At 38.5% G+C, this 20689-nt stretch overlaps 1 protein-coding gene across 3 annotated transcripts in view; it reads right to left on the reverse strand.

The window, feature by feature from the left end:
• anks1b (ankyrin repeat and sterile alpha motif domain containing 1B) overlaps nt 1-20689 on the reverse strand; it is a 215732-nt gene that overhangs the window by 89347 nt on the left and 105696 nt on the right. For 2 of the 3 annotated variants that reach the window (XM_062994177.1, XM_062994186.1), the window contains exons 8-10: nt 6935-7500; nt 3895-3967; nt 766-872 (exon numbers count right to left, since the gene is read on the reverse strand). In XM_062994177.1, coding sequence (XP_062850247.1) covers nt 766-872; nt 3895-3967; nt 6935-7500 — 746 coding nt within the window. Of the gene's footprint in view, nt 1-765; nt 970-3894; nt 3968-6934; nt 7501-20689 lie in introns of those variants that run through there. The other variant, XM_062994195.1, reaches the window with a different exon arrangement.

A 20689-nucleotide genomic window follows, 5' to 3' on the forward strand; every position in this document is an offset into this window, starting at 1 on the left:
ATAGTAACAACACTGCTGAACACTTAGAGTGGTAATTTATGATTTGGTGCATGTCCATGCTGTTTCTTTGTATAGATGATATAAAGAACATCTTTTATAGAAATGTCTACTCAAAAAGTCTTCTATTATCAAAACAACATGATAAACCTTTAAAGAATTTCAAAAAGCAATGACCACTAACTGAGGAAATATTAGTTGAAGTTGAGATCACCTGACAATCAGCAACCTATTATTTAGCAATGCATGTCCATTCACACTTTTTTTATATTTTATTTTTATTATAATATAGAAAATTCCTTTCTTTTTTAATTAAAGGCACATTTCATAGGACTAATAATGTTTTAATGTTGACAAAATACAACACAAGGAACTTTTTCAGATGTTCTTGTGAACATATTCTTAAAGTATAAAAAAAATAATGCAACTCAGTACTCTGTAGACATAATAAAAACACAAAATCACAAAAGCCTTTAGTCATAATAAACAAAATATAAAAAGCAGTAAAGAATGTAGAACCCTACAAAAACCCAAAAGACAAAATAAGCAAAACAAAAAATACATACAGACAAAACACATCAGCCATCAGGCAAAACAAACAAAATATAAAAAGTAATATAAAACTGCAGAACCTCTCAGCGCGAACGAACACAAGTAAACACAGACAAAATAAACAAAACACACCAGTATTGGTAGTAGTGATAAGGCCAAAAAAGAAAGCAAAAGAAAAGTTTACACCATTAGACACAGAAAAGCAGCAGCGCTTACCATAAACTGCACGTTGTCAAAGCCATTGGCCAATAGGTGGTTCTCATACTGGACCAGTCCGATGTTGTCAAGCCATTGACCCACAGATTGCACAGGGCAGCGCGGTCCTATAAGTGGGTGCAGAGGAAGGCGTTTTAGAAGAGAGTAACCATCCACGCGATAGCAGCGGCAGTCCGGCTGTGATAGCTGGCACTGCCACATCATGTTCCGTGCAAAGTGGCTGTCAAATGAGCCTGCCATGATCCAGAAAATAAGTAGATCCAAAAACAAGTAGAAAAATAAAACAGTCAGGAGCTGAGTAGTCAAAAATACTACTGAGATGAGGACTGGAGGAAAAAGTAGGGAAAATATAATAGAGGAAGAAGTACAAGGAATAAAAGAGATAGGGGGGAAAACAAGAAAGGATGGGGGAAACAAAACTAAAGGTGGGATGCAAGAGGAAAGGAAGCGAGGAGAAATGGAAGGGGGAAAGAAAAAAAAGAGTCGTCCTCTACAAGAAGTAAGGGTCAGGCTCCAGAGGTAAGGAAAGGCATGCTGAAGGATAGAAATCCCATTCACGCATAGAGCACTGCGGCGCTCTGAGCTATGCTTCAGCTCAGCTGTTGCTCCTGTTCGCTGCGCCACGCTGTGTGGGTCTGCTTGCTAGTGTTAGTGTACATGTGGGTGAGAAAAGGAAAAATAGATAGAGATGCAGAGAGAGAGGGAGAGGGAGAGAGAGCAGTTTGCCTGGTAGAATGCTCTTTATCAACTACACCCACACTCATCTGTATGCTTCTGCAGCCTGCTCCTTTCTGCTTTTCCTCCCTCCCTCTCTCTCTCTCTCTCTCTCTCTCTCTCTCTCTCTCACACACACACCGTTTTTCATTCTCTCACACACGCTCGCTCCTTTCTGATTCGTCTACTTTCACTCCATTTTTCTCTTTTTTATAGCCGTACCTACCATTGCTGATAAAAGCCATCAGATTAGTCGTAGCATCTTTGCCTGGGTGCAAAGCTACTGCGACTTCCTCCCACGCTTACACACGCACGCACAAACACGTGCACACACAGTCTTCTCTACTGTGGGTGTCTGTGAGCATGAGAATGGCAACATAAATAGTATTTTTTACTGTGGAAAGTGCAGTGGACAACCATTGCAGCAAAGGAAAGCAAAATGAAGAGGATAAAAGAGGAAATAAGAGGGAAAGTAAAAACAAAGAACAGATAAAGATGCTCTTCTTGATATGTCTTGATATGATCTTTTATGAAATGTTTGTGTTGTGTGACATGATCTGAAATGAATTTTTAAGGGTTTTTAAGAGGAGATACAAGTTATCTTTAACATGGCTACCTGAAATTAAATTTAAAAGATGCTCACACATAAACATCCAGCCAATTTCTTAAAACTATGGGAAGAGAATGATTTATTTTGAAACTGACTCTGAAAGTAAACACAGCTGCACAGGTGAGCTATATTTTAGGTAGATGTATCATTTAACCTCATGTATCAGCTATAAAAGTGCTCTGAAAATTGGTACTTTGATATCAGAGATTTCAAAGCAACGTAAGGGCCACTAATGAGACTTCAAATGAGTTTACTAGTGTGTTTCCAATGTGTAACTCATTGAATATTTCAAGATGACTTCTTTTATGGATTAAAAAAAGCATATGTCTAACATGTACAAATAAGTAACAGTGGTCACAAGTTAAAGCTCACTGACAGAGATGGACGTCACTTTGCAAAACACCCTAAAAATACAGTCACACATAAAACCACAAAACCAGATTAATACATTAAGTAAGTATTAACTATTAATTGGAAATTCACACAGGGCTGTCATTCAAAAACCTTTGGTATTGAAGGCCAATGCACAAAAAAGCACAACTTGGTATAGGAAAAGCAATAAGTTAATGAGTTAAAATATTTTCATTCATCTGAAATGTTTGTTTATTAGATTTTAACATCATGTTTTAGACTTTGGTTACATTCATGACAGGAACGGTAGTTACTCATTACACAAGGTTCATCAGTTCACAAGGTTATATCGAACACAGTCATAGACAATTTTGCATCTCCAATTTACCTCACTAGTATGTCTTTGGACTGTGGAAAGAAAACCGGAGCACCCGGAGTAAACCCACACGGACACGGGGAAAACATGCAAACTCTATACAGAAAGGACCCGGACCGCCCCACCTGGGGATCGAACCCAGGACCTTCTTGCTGTGAGGCGACAGTGCTCCTCATTGTGCCGCCTGAAATGTATGTTTGTATGCAACCAAATAATGCATTTAACCAACAATATCTGCTGCCAAACATTGTAACCATATAATTTCAATATGCTATTTAAATATGAACTATCATTACACATAGAACCATTTAGTTTTAGGGTCACAAACTCTAAAGTATGGTAGGGAATAAAATCAAGCCCCTTCCATGGCTTAGCCAATCAACAGATCATTTAACTTATTTGGAAAGTTGTAGATCACCACTTGTATGTCATCAATTAAAAAAAAATTAAAGCTGTTCTGCAGGCTAAGGGTGGCTCCTCTTAGCTTAATATTAATGCCCTTAATATTAATATATTCTCAATAATTTCCATTTATTTGATCCCTGATCGAAATTTATCATATAAAGTCACTGATATTTTAAGTAGAGTAGGCAAAATTACAAAAGCAATAGACAAACATATATGTAATTGGATAAAAGTCACATATTACTTTTATGCCATTTTACTTTATTTTCATCAACCGCTTTACGCTGGTCAAGGTCACCTGGAAACACTGGGCACAAAGCATCAACACCCTGGACAGTTAAAGCTCTTTTGAGAATGAGCATTTGCAGATTTCTTTTCTTTTTTCCTATCAACCCATACGCTTTCTGCCTCTGCATTCCTCACTATGACTACAAAAATCAGCAGTGAAGAGAGTAGCTCACAGTAACCATAGTTACTCTCAAAAAAACTTCCTACTGTGACAGAGATGAAGGAACAAGCTACAGTAGATACAAATTAGCACATTAGAATAGGTATACATTTAGATACACTTTTAGATACTCAGATTTGATCTCATGGGTTATTCCCAAAGGTAAAGCTTTTTGGGCACAACACACACAAACATGTAGACATGAATAGATGGTAAGGCACACACCTGTTTGGACTTCATCATTCTCCTCAATTTCTGTCACAATTCCTGCACCGATGGAACTCATGATCTTATCAATCTACAGAGATAAATGGAGAGAGAAAGAGTGAGAGTAAAGAGAGAGAATAAAGTGGGGTAAAAATTCGTAATGCTATGTTTTTACTCAATCAAACCCTCTGCACCATGCCAGTCCATGATCTGCCTCCTATCTATCTTAATTCCCATGTTCCCAGATCTAATTCAATTTAAACCTTCCGTCTTTCCTTCAAAACGTATAATTAGGCTTTGGAGAATGAAGGAAGACGGATATGAAATAGCTTTTTCATAGCTAAAATCTGTGTAGGGAATGCTACATTTAAGCAAATGTAAATTGTTTTACTTAGTTGTGTTAAATACATATTATACTGACAAAGACAGGCATTTTAAAATGCTTTCTCCCAGGCTGAATGGTTTTAATGAAAACACTACTATTTAAGAATGATTAAAACGATCCAGGCAGCAGATTTCAAAGCCTCTGCGGGCATGCTATAATCTAAGTTGGCAGATTTGCATTACCTCAAAAACAAGCTTAATAAACAGGTACAGAATATAGAAAAATATAAGGACATCCTTTCTCATTATTGAAGTGATGTGTTTTAGCCACAACAGTTGCTATCAGGTGTAATAAATCAATTTTATGTATAGGAAGGGCAGTGTTACCTCAGTGGTTACGATACTTGACTAGCAATCAGAAGGTTGCCAATTCAATCCCCACGACTGCCAAGTTGCCACTGATTGCTTGCACTTCATTCGGTTATGACTGTAAGTCACTTTGGATAAAAGAGTCTGCTAAATGTCATAAATATTAATGTATATTTTTCCAACTTCGCAGCAACAGTTTGGGAAAACATTTCCTGTTCCAACATGACTACGCCGCTGTGCACATAAGGACTTAAAGAAAAGGTTAATTTAAAGAAACTCCAGTAACCTGCACAGAGCCCAGACCTCAGCCCTAATGAACTAACGAGCTTTAGAATTAACTGGAACACTTATTGAAGTTTTATTGACCAACATCAGTGCCCAGCCATACAAATGCTCTTTTCACTGAATAGACACAAAGTACTGTGATTCTTGTGATAAGCCTTCTTAGAAGAGTGGCTGTTGTTATAACTAAAGAAGATCACATAGCGGTCACTCTATTTAATACCATTTATTTTTTAAATGGGATGTCTGTTAAGCTCATGGTCAGGTGTCCACATACCTCTGGCCATATAGTGTATAATAATATGTGTGAATAAAACATTTGTTTAAAATGATTCCTCACTTGTTTAAACAGATAGTCTACTTGTTAATGCAAACTGCTTGTTTAGGTTTAGACACCAACTTCAAACATAATTTTAGTGGTGGACCAATAACAGCATAGTAACACTGACCTGATAGTGATAGTGATACCTCAAATGTACCCAGGTAGATCTTACAGCCAAATAAAAAGAAAATCTATTGTGGTGTTAATTAGCTGGACAGCATTTTCTGACAAGCACTGTTTTAGTCAGCAATGAATTTTACCTTAACACAGATCATCATGCCTCTAGCATAGCAATGTAACTCATATTTCATTGATTGATGTGTGACGGGTGGCTAACAAATTGTTCAAAATGAGTTCTGGTACAAGGTAGGTGTACCTAACAGCCTGACCACTTAACGTAAATACATTTTTAAGCTAGTTTTAAATCAGTTAATGACTTGATAAGATGAAACAAGCTTAAAATTAAAGAAGTGTGAATTTTGAAGTTTCCTGGATAATATTTTAAATGTCATTTACTGTGAAATGTAATTAACACTAATAACCCTGAACTGCACCCTGTTTGGTGATTTGCTTTGAATACAAAATCACCAATATCTATTATTAATACAAATTAAATTAGGCATGTAATGTCAATCTAAGCATCTGTGTATTGATGTGTCAATATTAGTCTGAAATGAAGAATTGGTATAGGAGCACATAAGTCATGCTTTTTACGCATAGAAAGGTTTAATTACTGTAAGGACTGCAGTATTGAATAAATATGGGTATCAAAATTCAGAGCATTAATATTGGTGAAATAATATAGCAAAATGGAAAACATAAGAAAACATCCCCTTTCTACAGTTCTTTTTTTTTTGCATTTTTCCAGTTTTCCTCCCAATCTAGTCTTATCCAATTACTTGATTGCATTATGCTTCCTCTCTACTGATGCTGATCTCCACTTCTGATTGAGAAGAGCGAGACTGACACACACCCCCTCTGACACTTGTGCAGTAGTCGACTGCATCCTTTCACCTGCACGAGGCGAGTTCATATGCGGATCAGCTTTGTGCACGGAGAGCCACACCCTGATCAACGCATTATTCCTTGACTCTGTGCAGGCACCCTCAACCAGCCACCAGAGGTCATAACTGCATCAGTTATAAGGTCTCTATCAGGCTTCCCACCCTGTATGAACAACAAGCCAATCGTTGTTCATGTAGCGGCCTGGTCCAGCCGGATGACAGAGCTGAGAAAAATTCAAATGGCAAAACATGCATGATCAATGCATATGAAGAAAGCTCCCTTTTTAAACAGGGGTACCGTCATGCTCGTGAAGAGAAAAACCCTTTCCTAAACTGTTACCACAATGTTTGTAGCAAGATTTTTATAATATACTCTGGTCTTCCCATACATGCATCCATACAAATTACAGTTTTCTATTTGCAAAAAGAAGCATTTTTACTAAAGGTCTCAGACTGATGTGCTTTGTAAACTTCCCATCAGCAAACACAATTATTGAAGTGATTTTCATTATTGCAAATAAAATACCCTAAAGTTCCTTTTATCATTATTTTACCAGTCATGTGAGGTCCATATAAGCATACATATTAAATTTGCATGAAACCCTTTTCACCCACAAACAAAAGCCATTTGAGGAAATGTCATGACATTTCACAAAGGACCATGTTAAAACCAGGGGTCAGATTATGGGATTCATTTAACAGTGATTATATTGGCAATTATACAGTTACATGCTATTATTATATTATATATTATTACCTCCTCCCACTCTGCTGTGAAGGATGGTGTGCGCTCCAGTCTGGTGGGGCTGTTTAGTCCATTTGAATTCCGCTGCTCCTCCTCGATAGGTGAAGCTGCCACCAGATTGGAATCTGATTTGGATAGACTTTTCGAAAGCTGGAGGTCTGGCACGTTCTTTGACACTCCGGAACGCATCCTTCCAAGGGTGCACGCTCTTTCTTCGTAGCCCCCTGTGCTAGTGTTTTTTACCTCTCCGTTTCTCACCTCACCGTTCACCTCGCTTTTTCCTTGGGAAGGGGGATTCTGGTTTACCCTTGTGTGGAAGACGGTGCGGTACACTACCTGAGGCTTGGGGTCTTTGTGGACTTTCAGGGGAGGAAAAATGATGGCATGATTGGGTGCAACCAGCAGGTTACCATGCTTCTGTGGAGGATCTTTGTGCACTTTGCCGTATAGCTGATACGGATTATCCGGGGACTCACAGGCTGGAGAGGAGCCATGCAGCAGGCCGGCAAACTGCTCAGGAACCCGGCTCTCCCTGCGCTCATCCCTCAGAGTCGACTCCTTCTGCTCCACCACCTCATCTGCAATGAAAGGAGTTCAGATTCTTTTACTGCTATGATGTCACTGGGAAAAAACGATGACAGTTTCACTGAATTAGACAGTTTCACTGAATTAGATTTATCCTGGGTCACAGAGGGTCCAGCTCTGCCAGTAAACATTGAGGAAAAGGCAGACATACACTCTGAAGTGCAGTTCTATTGTTTCTGGGTCTAATTAAGCGTGAGTTACTTAATCTGGGGTGCCCCTTCATAAACGACCTTTAAGCTACTTTAAACCTCTCTTCTGTCAATCACCTTGCTTTCATTTGAGAGCATGCTGTGTGCCCCTTTGCTCTGGCTTTTCTCTGGATTGTCTATTGCCAGTGCCAATGCCAAGTCAAGTCAAGTCAAGTCAAATTTATTTATATAGCGCTTTTGGGCATTTTGGGTGCAATCACACCAGGACCCATCCCATCTAGTAGGAGCAGCATTGTTGCAGTCTTTAACCTCGAGAGGGTAAACAGGTTTCATGCTTCGGGTTTTCACTATTGTTATTTTTTGCTTTTGCTTTTCAAAATTTTCTGGCCGATGGACATTTTTCAATCCTGGAAACAGCAACACCAGTAGTCAACCAGTAGTCAAGCCCTCTAACTCCCAACCTGCATTTTTCAACTACAGCCACTGTGTTTTTCGTTTTCTCGCTAAGTTGTTTGTCAACAGTATGTTGTGCTGGGAGGCCTATTCACTTCGCTGTACTCGAACTTGCGAACTTGTGTGATTGCTGATGTGTTTGGACTAAGGCTTGTGTGATGATTCACTATGTATAAAAGCAAATAAAATAATGTTGAGATTACACCCTGGCTGCTCAGCTGAAATTGCCTGTCAGCCAAGGTGTATCCACCAGTCTTCCCGCTCTCCTTCTGCTCATGATGTCTCAGAGGACAATAGAAACACACCGATAATTATCTATTTCTTCTATTATTTTGACTACACACCCTGCCAAAACACTAAACACTCACTCAATTACTATTAATGCATCTTTATTAAATAGATGGATAGGGAGATGCTTCTGCTGACTGAAGCCTGGCAACAGCCTGGGGACCACCTCCACCTAAACTTGCTGGTGGGATATACTTATTCATCTAAGCTACTTCCCATTGGGAAAGTAGATTTCAGATTGGAATCTGACTTGGAGAGACTTTTTGAAAGCTGGAGGTCTGGCACGTTCTTTGACGCTCTGGAACGCATCCTTCCAAGGGTGCACGCTCTTTCCTCTTAGCTCCCTATGCTAGTTTTTTACCTCTCCGTTTCTCACCTCACCGTTCACCTCGCTTTTTCCTTGGGAAGGGGGATTCTGGTTTACCCTTTTGTGGAAGACGGTGCAGTACACTATCTGAGGCTTGGGGTCTTTATGGACTTTCAGGGGAGGAAAAATGATGGCGTGATTGGGTGCAACCAGCAGGTTACCATGCTTCTGTGGAGGATCTTTGTGCACTTTCTGCTGACTGAAGCCTGGCAACAGCCTGGGGACCACCTCCACCTGAACTTGTACGTGCCGGTGGGATATACTGTACTTATTTATCTAAGCTGCTTCCCACTGGGAAAGGAGTTTTAGCTGTTGTTTATCATAGAAGTCTGCAGGTCAAAGAAGTGTTTTTTATGATGTAACTACTTGTGAATACTTGGCTTTAAAATGTCTTCTCCTACTCCACTTTATTTTTGCTATTTATTTTCTATCGTCATACAAAGCCAGCTTCTCACTTTCTGTCTGACCTGAATAAACTGCTTACTATGGCCTTTCCATCTGCCCTGCTATCATTCTCCTGGGTAATTTTAACATTCATATTGGCACCAGCTGCCAAAAACTCAAGTTTTTGGCAGCCCTTAAATGCTTTAGTTTTACTCAGCACATCGATTTTCTGACTCATTGTCATGGTCATGTACTTGATTTGCTCTGCTCCTCTGGTCTCAACAACTGGTTTATTTGTTGGCTTCACTGACCACAGGCTGATTGAATGTTGTCTTAGGACACCTGATGTCAAACCACTTTTCTAAATCTGTCGTCAAGTTTTTTTTTTTTTTTTTGTATAAACCTTCCTCTCCTGATGCCCAGGTTTTTATTATACAATGAATCTATTTCAAACATTTAATATCCATGGCCCTCTTAACACAAAACTGATCCCTGCTTCATGCACCCCACCATGGTTCACCCCTGAGCTTAGAGCATGAAAGCAAACAGACATGGTCTTGAGTGCCTTTGCTTACTTACTTAATTATCTAGAGACTTACTATCCATCACTCACTCTGCCTACTACTTAACCATTATAAAAGGTGGCAGCTCTAGGTCTAAAGCTCTATTCAGGACTACAAACAAACTTCTTCAACCGCACGAATGATCTATTCCCAGATCTTCTTCTCTGTGTCAGGCTTTTCAGGACCACTTTTTGGAAAAAATGAACAGCATCAGTCAGCATTTCCCCAAATGAACTCACAGCTGTAGCGCTTCTTAAACACTGTGTTTCTGCTATCTCTTTTCCTATTACTAATTTGATTAATCAGTGTCTTTTCTTAGGATCTGTACCATCATCTCGGCTTGTACTCCCATTTTAAAGAAGCCTTAGATAGATCTATTACAACTTTGTAATTAGAGACATATTTCTCACCTTCCTTAGCTAGGGTGATGGAGAGAGTTGTGGCCTCCAACTTCAGGACATTCTTAGCAAAAATAAAAAAGTGTATGAACCCTTTCAGTCTGGCTTCTGGAAAATATGTGGTATGGAGAAAGCATTGTTAAAGATTGTTTACAATCTCATCTTCCTACAGATGCTGGATTGCTTAATATCCTTATATTTAGAGATGCATGAGTACCGATACTTGTACTCGTACTCGCAAACGAGGCTCCGATACTAAACATCCGATACCATGTGCCTAGTGCACGTTGCTGCGTTATGCCTAGTTCACACTACATGACTTTTGCCCTGATTTTCGCTCGGCGACTGGTCAGCGCTAGATTTGCCGGCTCAGGAGCAACTCGGCAATCAAAACTCGGCTCTCGATCGCTAAGTGTGAACTATCCAACAACTCGATCTGACCGGCTCGGCGACCGGATCGAGTTTTCTAGCACGTCAGATATCTGATCTGAGATGTGCAACTGGCAGTGAGTGCTATGTCGAACAGCCAATGAGAACGCAGGATACGGTGTGAGGGGAAATGCAGGAGAGGAGTGTAAACAGGTGGGACAGGGGGATAATATAGTTTATATCAGAATACACCGGCACACACACGTTTTACAGTATTTCTGACCTGATCATTCTCTACAAAACATAACAACAAAACATTAACATTGCAAAAATATTTATTAACCTCCAACTCACTACAGAACAATCCATGCTATTCGTGTTGCCACATCCACTCAGATTCATTTATTTTTCCTCCTTGATTTCATCACATCAGCGCACAAACACTTTGATCACTCGCTACTTGTTGACGTGCATTTTTGGACGTGGTATCATTAAACTTCTCGTCACTTCTCACGTGTGTTTTTGTTTTTAAAAAAAAACGGTATTCTAAATAGATATTGGTATCGGTATCGGCAAGTACAAAAATACATGTACTTGTACTCGTACTCGGTTGGGAAAAAATGGTATTGATGCATCCCTACTTATATTACTAGAATTAAAGCAGCTTTTGACACGGCCAATTATAATATACTTATTTCCAGACTTTCATTAATTAATATCTCAAGGTTTGGCTTTTGACTGGTACTGGCCCTCTCATAAACAGGCAACAGTTCATCTGTTGTGCTCTGTCTTTGAACCACTTTTCTTTATACTATATATCTCTCCGTTAAGTCAAATCATTCACAGTCATGGACTTAAGTTCCACTGCTATGCAGATGACATACAGCTCTATTGTAGCACTACATCTATTGCATCAGCTCAGTTACTCAGTTACGGACTTTATCACAGACTGGACTGAACAATGAAGAACTCCAATTATTTTTTGCTAGTTACAACTTTCAGTTCAATTTAATTTTGTGTTTGTATGATTTGTGTAAATGATATTTATTTAAAGTATCCTCCAGACCACCCAAAGAGGATGGGGGTCCCTGCTGAGTCTGGTTCCTCTCAAGGTTTCTTCCTGTAATTTTAAGGGAGTTAAAAACACTTTGGTTGTATAACAAACACCTAAACCTTGTTGTCCAATGCACTGGTCTCTAACCTTTCGGTTTATTCAAGAGTGTGGATGATGCACCAGTCAATCCAGTCAAAATAAGTAAAAACTTTCTGTTATGCTGGTGGTATGTTGGTTAATGCTTTTGTCTTTCATGCCTGGATTATTGTAATTCCCTTCTTAACGGTCATCCTGCTAAGCTGGTAAACTGGCTTCAGCACATTCAGCTCATGAGTCCCCAAATCACGCCCATCCTTATTCAGCTTCACTGGCTACCAATATCATCCCATATTAAATACTAGTCCCTCATGGTCTCGTCCCTACCTACCTACCGCATTCTTCAACTTTACTGACGCAACCATTCTCCTACATCCTCTGGCTCTGGCCTTCTAGCTGTTTCTCGTATTAGACGTGCATCTATGATTGGCAGGTCTTTTAGTTCAGTTTAAATTTTTAATATTGTTATTTTTTGTTTCAGTTTCAAGTATTATTATTATTACTGTTGTTGTTGTTATAAACTTAGCTCAGTACTAAGTTTTTGTCTAGTTGCCTGCTTGTTTGTCTGTGTGTCTCTTTGTTGGTTTGTTAGGCTGCTTTAATGGGTTGTACAGTAGATAAGACTCGACAGCTTGCCCAGCTTTCTGCCGCCAATCTTTCTGCGGTCCTTTTGATCTGGTATATAAGAACTTTGCTGTTGGTGTGTACTACTCTTGTTTACTGCAGTCAGCATTTCTAAATGTAGTTGATACGAAAGAACCATCCTAATGGTGCTGTTCTTTAGTACTTTGAGCTGTGGATGGTTTGGTTGTGTTCTGTGTTTATCTTGAGTTTTAATATGAAGTTGATTCTTTTGGGCATTGTTTCTCTCCTTTTATTTTGAAGCTCTTAAGCCACAGCATTGTTCAGCAGGTTTTCAGCAACTGCGTTTTATCTTTTTTAACATCACAGGTGTGGAGTTACACTTGCTGTCTCTGTCCCTACTTGTATCCTATAGAAATAATAAGAGAAGCAGGACTGGAGGAAGATGATTAAGGATTCAAGAGTGGTGGAGGAAACATCAATAACCTTTGATATGCAGATTACACAAAACTCAAAGCAGAAACCAAGAAGACTTTTATAAGGCAAGTTAAGCAACAAAGTGTAAAGATGCGACTTTAGCTCAATATAAAGAGAACAAAAGTCTTGAAGACTGGAAAAACCAGTAACTTTACATGGATGGAGATGATGTCAAACTGTTGGACAGCTTTTACCTACTTTTTATCATTTATTACCAGAAAAAAAATCCACAATTTAGGAAATACATCACAGACTGGCACTTTGCAGAACAATAATGATCTCCAGATATCTCCAGATGTAATTATTTGTATTTCCAAACAAAGACCAGATCTGTCCAGACTATGGTACAGGAGGAATGTTGATGCCTTTGAAATTTTGAGAGTACCTTGAATGGCAAGGAAGACAGAAAGCCCTAACTAAATCCCTCACTAAAAGCCCAGGTTAATAAGATGACATTTTCTGATTTGGGGCACTGTAAGAAGAATCAATTTATTGGACAATTCAGTTAAGCTTGAAATTGTTAAATGTAAAAGAAGAAGAGGACAGCCAGCAAAAAGATGTATGAATCTAATTACAGAAACAATGAACAAGCCATTAAGAAACCTAGTCAACCAAACTGATGCAGGTCAAGACATTCTATCTAGAGAAACACTATCTATTTGGTCATACCTAAAAAGACACAAAAATAAAATTAAAAAGGTGCTTCAACAAAGTGTGTGCACATTTTTTAAATAAAATGTACAGATTATAGGTCACATTAAAAGTGGATGTTTTTGGATGATTCATCTTGGTCAGAATTTTCACATCACAAAAACCTGGCATTGTAATATGGATGTGCAGACTTTTTATATTCACTGTTATAGATTATATACAATTTTGATGTAATTATTCATATTATTTATGAAATCATGGTAAAACGTGGTAAATGTAATACAAACAATAATTAGATATTTAAGTAGCTGAAAAAACAGGCTAGGATTCTAAGGGTTAATGTACACATGGGGACTTAAATAAGTTCAATAGGGGACTCAAGAAACCACTTAATAAGTCTAGCACTAAAACCGTGCTACTCTTAACCATTTTTAAAGGTGTATACACACATTATAAGCACATTCAAAGGACAGTCAAGGATTCAAATAATAAGAAAATACACAAATGGAACCCCCAGGCCCTGAGCCCGTCTGATAAAATGAGCCAATATTGTGTAATAGCATGTCCATCCTCTCCTCCCCTGAGAAGAAAAGTCTTTGACATGGCCTTTACTAAAAGCATCTGTACCCATGGGCATTTAGAAGGTCGAAGTGTAGAATCAGCGTGCAAAAAAAACACATCTCTAAAAGGTTGATGGGCTCATTCAATCATATTCTATGATAAAAAACCTGTAATTGTTAATAAAAATGTTTACTCTTAATTATAGTTTCAATACCTGTTAACATTTGTAAAATGACACCTCTCCCATGAGAATCACAACACCACTTATTAGTCAGCATAGTGCTAATAAAAATTAATCACACTCAGAGCCAGCGACTGACTCCTCACAGAGACCTGCTATTCAAACACAATAGCAGTAAAATCAAATAGAAATGAAAAAAAATCTTACTATGTTGTTAATGCAGTTTCATCAACAAAACAAAAATCCATTTAGCCAAAAGCACAGTATTAAACCATGGTGGGGATCATTAAATAAACCTGATAAATAACATGGTAAAATAATAAGAAACTGAGCTAGGGCACAGGAACAGCCCAGATAAAAAAACTATCTACAGATGCAAATGATTAATAAAAACATTGTATGATCAATACTGTTGGTTAATGTATTGCCAACATCTGATGGTTGATGTTTAAATTGAGAGGAAAGCAGTAGATATCACACAATGTCTCAACAGAAGTTCATTTACATTACATAGACACACACATTTATACAGGACTGAATACAACTTAAGCAACTGAGGTTGCTAAGTGGCAAGTAGTGGGGATTGAATCAGCAACCTTCATTTTACTAGTAAAAACCACTTAAAAACTTCCTTAACCACTGAGCTAATTACCTCATTGGGTATATGTTGTTATATACTGTATATTGTAATGTATTATTATTATAACTTAAACCATTTGATGTACAGTATGTACCTATTTCAAGGCTCCACACTATCAGAGATAGAGCTTTTAATGCGACTGCCCCAAAATTATGGAACACTTTTCTTTTCCATCCTTATACGTATACCTTTCTTCCACACCTGAAAACACAACTTTTTGAGCTTGCTTTTACACCAATCGACTGATACAATCTTATATGCTTTTTTTAACTAATTAATATTTCATGCAGCATACACAAATACATTTTATCATTATTGAAATCTGTTTTACATCCATTCTAATATGTATAATATGCTGTAACATATCTGTACAGTGTCCTACCACGGTGTAGATGGGAGTAGAAATAGGGAGGGGGTATTCCTGAGGGAAGAGTACATCAAGAATGTAGTGGAGGTGAAAAAATGGACTGACAGAGTGATGAGAGTTAAGCTGGAAACTGATGAGTCATCAGTGAATGTCATCAGTGCATATGGATTTGGATGCAATTGGATTGTGAGATAGAGGAGAAAAATTATTTCTGGAGTGATTGGAGATAAAGTGGTGGAGAGAAGAGAATGCCGTATAGTCTAGAAAGAGAGAATGGTGATTGGAACGGACTTCAGTGAGCATGTTGGTGAAGATAATAGAGGTGATGAGATGGTGTTGGGTACATACAGTGGTGGAATGAATAGGATGAATAGGGAAAGGCAGATGGTGGTAGATGGAAAATGATAGAAATGGCTTTAGTAAATATTTATTTAAAAAGAAAGAAAGAACACAAGGTAACATAAGAGTGGAAAAGGTATAGAAAGAAAGAGAGTATAAAGTGTGAGAGTGTAGTTAGACAACTTTGGATAGTGGTCTGTAGGATGTTTCAGAGGTAAAGAGGATGAAGAGAGTGAGCGCAAAATCAAGGATCAGATGGTGAAGGTTGAAAATTCCATTAGGATGTTTTTTTATCCAACGAACCATAAAGCCTTGTACATAGCAAATGTGTTGTGTTTAATATTTTAATAGTTTGCTTATGGCAGTCAGTTGTCAGTTAAACAAATCTGGCTTAAGTTGCATTGCTAAAAAAAAAACAGTTCACTAACATAACATGAATACACAGCGTTACTGATACAAAAGTCTAGTGTGGCAGGTTGAAACACACACAAAGACAACTACAGCAGAAATAGCTCCCTCTTGTGAAGAAGTGGCCACCAGTTAAATCTGAGTGAGTGAGTAAATGTGTTACTTGTTGGGTCCTCTTAGGTGCTTCAATGTATGATGATGTGTGTGTTGGCTATCATGTAGAAATTTAATAACTGACGTGTTTCTGTTCTTTCTCACTAGAGCTCCTTTCACACATGCATGGTTACCTTGTAATATCCAGTAATTCACTCAAAATGAGTTAAGGGTGAATACACTATCAAGTAAGACACTCAGACTCTTATTGAGATGGCTGATTAAAAACATCTACACAGCAAAGTGACACGGGGAAAAGCTTAAAGTCAGCAAATATGAAGAAATGTCTCCAATTTAAAGTGATTTAGAAATAAAGAAGGTATTGGATGTTCATGCAACAAATATTTCTTATAATGTAATACCTACAATGATTTGTAATGAGTAGCAATTGTGTGTAACTGGCCTTTTACTGCAAATGTGTCAAATACAGTCTAAAGGCTTTAATAGTGAATAATACAAAGCTCTTGTAATAGGGTGGCAGCTGTAATAGCAGCTCACCCATGTTGAGAGTTGTGTCCCTCTGCACTGTCAAGTTTGGTTGGCAGAAATGGCACAGAGGCGTAGTGTCTCTGTAAAACACTCTTGATTGACTAACACCTTAATGTTAATTAGTTCCAGATGGATGGTTCCCTATATATATCAAGGCCTCTCTGTTACTTCTATGCCAGATTGTTGTTTCCACACTTGCATTTATTCTGAAGTCATGATGCAGGGTCGATCTGTCCAGTCAAACAAGCATTGCTGTGTTATAGGACCTCAGAAGGAAGACACACTGGGAGAATGGATTGGCCCAGTAGTGTTGCGATGCCACTGTTTACAGAGTGAAACCAGTGAAAGAGTAAGGGGTTCATCAATAAAATTTTGACTGTTTCGACTGTAAAAAAAATATATAGTGCATAGCATAGTTCCAAAAGTCTTGGCCCACTGTTAATAACTGTAAATGTTACATAAGTATATATTCATATACAATGGAAATAAACATTGCAAGTTTTAGTTATGCAAAAAAACAGACCTAAAAATTAATTTTGACTTTTTTCCACCTTTAATGTGTTTAAATTAATTCAATTGCATAGGTGCATAGGTAGTAATTTTTTATTAGGATGTGGCTATGTTCAAAATGATGTATTCCAAATCACAAACTCACAACGGTGTGATAGCAAAACAATTTCCACTAACCTCCAAAATCTGATTAGCTGTTTGGGTGGTGCAGCAGTAAATTGTGCTAACACACTACGGCTGGGATCAGGGGTTCAAATCCCCAATGGTAATATCGAGGTGCGTACACACCTGCCATCAATTAAAGGGACTCTGATTAACCCAATATAAAGTTCAGATTTTCTACTAGATCTTTCCTGACATTTACTTAGTTGCATCCTTCAGCAAAAGCTGAACAATTCAACAATTCCAAGGCATTACATATACCATAGAACACAGTAAAGAAAGTCATCAACAAGTGAATAAATTATGGCACAACAGAGACATTACAAGAACCACCCCTCCAAAATTGAAAAAAGACAAGAAGAAAACTGACCCAGGATACTCCCAAGAGGCCTATAGCAACATTAAAGGAGCTGGCAATTTCTGGCAAGTACTGGTTGTGTACTACATGTGACAACAATCTCTGTATTTTTCATATGCCAGGGGTGTGGGGTAGGGTGGCAAGACGAAAGCCTTTTCAAAGAGAGGAAAACATCCAAGCCCAGCTGCATTTTTACAAAAATGTGGTATAGTCTGGTGAGACCAAGGTTAAACTTTTTGGTCATAAAGGTATGTAAAACACAATACTCATCACTAGAAGATCACCATACACACAGTAAAGCATGGTGGTGGCAGCATTATGCTTTGGGGCTGTTTTCCTTTAGCTGGAACTGTTTAATTAAGGTAGAGGAAATTATGAACATGTTATGTACACCCTGATCAGGATGAAGCAATGGTAAAACATGAAAATAAAATGAAGAAATTTTAACTGGAATTATGGATTAATTGTTTAACCTTCAATGTTTAACAGAAAGGCTTGCACTGTTTATAAATAACTTTTGCAAAGACTTCCCTAAATCTAATCTAATTTAAGATTATGTCTGGCCCTACAAAAAAGTTGATTTAATAGTACAAAATGTATGTGTAAGGTTATGTGTAAATCACTATCCTTAAAAGTGATGGTCCGGTGAACATACATTCCCATTTTTTTTTCAGTGTTTTGAAAAATGACAAAAGTCAGTTGTGACAAAAACATTGTTTACAACAAGAAACGTCAAGGTGTTTTGAAAAAAGCTCTTGCTGTGAACCTTTTAACCCCTAATTTTGTATATTTTGTAGACTATAATTTTGTAAATAACAATTGCAGTCTACGTGTAAGTTATTTTTTTGTGTTTGGCCTTAGGTGTACAAAGGATACCACTGAGCCAGAAGCTGTTGTGGTAATGGTCAAACGCCAGGCAGCATGAGCTGTCAACATTGTAAAATGTCATCCCATTCTTAGTCAAAACAACAGGAAACACATCACAATACAGGCACAGCACTCATTTCACATTGTCTCTTCAGATAGCCGCTAGTACCAAAGCTAATCTGAAAAACATGCTTAATAATTATGACATCACATTTGGTTTATTGACAGGATACCAATAAACCCATTCTGTATCAGGTAAAAATCAAATGTAACTGGCAGATCAATTATCCACATGTGTTTTTGATATTGTCAAGCACTACTGACCCAGAATCTGATCATAACCATAAATATTAATCTGGGTCATGGTTTACACTGATGGGTAGTATACAGTATATTGTGTAAGTCAGTGTGATGCATTTAAAGAGAGTATACACATGGGTGACAAAGTGAACAGAAATGCTAACACACAGTGTTATAATAATGTGTTGGTCAACTGGCTCATTACTAACAAGTGTCTTTAAAAAAATTTGACCTGCACAGAGCCCTGACCTAAACCCCATCAAATACATTTTGAATTAACTAGAACAAAGACTTATTGATCTTCAGTATACATAAATAACACATGAATAAAATAAAAGTAAATACTGCAATAATACAAATATTTTGCATGTTGCAACAGGTGAGATCTGGTTGTCATGGCAACAGCTCTCCAGCTTCTATAAGTCTAAGGCAGAAAGCATTCGGCCTTCAAGAACAAAAGAGAAGAAAAGACAAACAAGATACAGAGGAGAACATGAGAAATGTGGACAATAAAACTAAGCAATGGTCTTTTTTAAAATGATGTGAAGAGGTCAATAGGCAGATCAAGCAATTGACACAGCAACTGAAATTACTTAAACTTTTAGCTCCCAAAACAGCATGAAAAATTCAGGGGACAAAAGACTATGACTAGTCTGACAGGCATCATAATAGGGCTGTTGGTACAAATTAACCCTAAGTTAATTGGCTTTTAGTTCCAATCAAAAAAGATAGTGAATGCCTAGGGGAAATAACTGATTTAACACTGAGTTGAATGCTGATGGTGTTGCTGATTCTGTATAAGGCCTTTGGGATGTGAAACAAAGAGGGCCACAGACGGACTGGTATTGTCATCTGCTGGATCTGGAGGTGACATACAGGGGTTGGACAAAATAACTGAAACACCTGGTTTTAGACCACAATAATTTATTAGTATGGTGTAGGGCCTCCTTTTGCGGCCAATACAGCGTCAATTCGTCTTGGAAATGACATATACAAGTCCTGCACAGTGATCAGAGGGATTTTAAGCCATTCTTCTTGCAGGATAGTGGCCAGGTCACTACGTGATGCTGGTGGAGGAAAACGTTTCCTGACTCGCTTCTCCAAAACACCCCAAAGTAGCTCAATAATATTTAGATCTGGTGACTGTGCAGGCCATGGGAGATGTTCAACTTCACTTTCATGTTCATCAAACCAATCTTTCACCAGTCTTGCTGTGTGTATTGGTGCATTGTCATCCTGATACACGGCACCGCCATTGGATGCACATGGTCCTCCAGAATGGTTCGGTAGTCCTAGGCAGTGACGCGCCCATCTAGCACAAGTATTGGGCCAAGGGAATGCCATGATATGGCAGTCCAAACCATCACTGATCCACCCCCATGCTTCACTCTGGGCATGCAACAGTCTGGGTGGTACGCTTCTTTGGGGCTTCTCCACACCGTAACTCTCCCGGATGTGGGGAAAACAGTAAAGGTGGACTCATCAGAGAACAATACATGTTTCACATTGTCCACAGCCCAAGATTTGCGCTCCTTGCACCATTGAAACCGACGTTTGGCATTGGCACGAGTGACCAAAGGTTTGGCTATAGCAGCCCGGCCGTGTATATTGACCCTGTGGAGCTCCCGACGGACAGTTCTGGTGGAAACAGGAGAGTTGAGGTGCACATTTAATTCTGCCGTGATTTGGGCAGCCGTGGTTTTATGTTTTTTGGATACAATCCGGGTTAGCACCCGAACATCCCTTTCAGACAGCTTCCTCTTGCGTCCACAGTTAATCCTGTTGGATGTGGTTTGTCCTTCTTGGTGGTATGCTGACATTACCCTGGATACCGTGGCTCTTGATACATCACAAAGACTTGCTGTCTTGGTCACAGATGCGCCAGCAAGACGTGCACCAACAATTTGTCCTCTTTTGAACTCTGGTATGTCACCCATAATGTTGTGTGCATTGCAATATTTTGAGCAAAACTGTGCTCTTACCCTGCTAATTGAACCTTCACACTCTGCTCTTACT

This window comes from Trichomycterus rosablanca, chromosome 1 (assembly GCF_030014385.1).
Source record: "Trichomycterus rosablanca isolate fTriRos1 chromosome 1, fTriRos1.hap1, whole genome shotgun sequence".
NCBI lineage: Eukaryota > Metazoa > Chordata > Actinopteri > Siluriformes > Trichomycteridae > Trichomycterus > Trichomycterus rosablanca.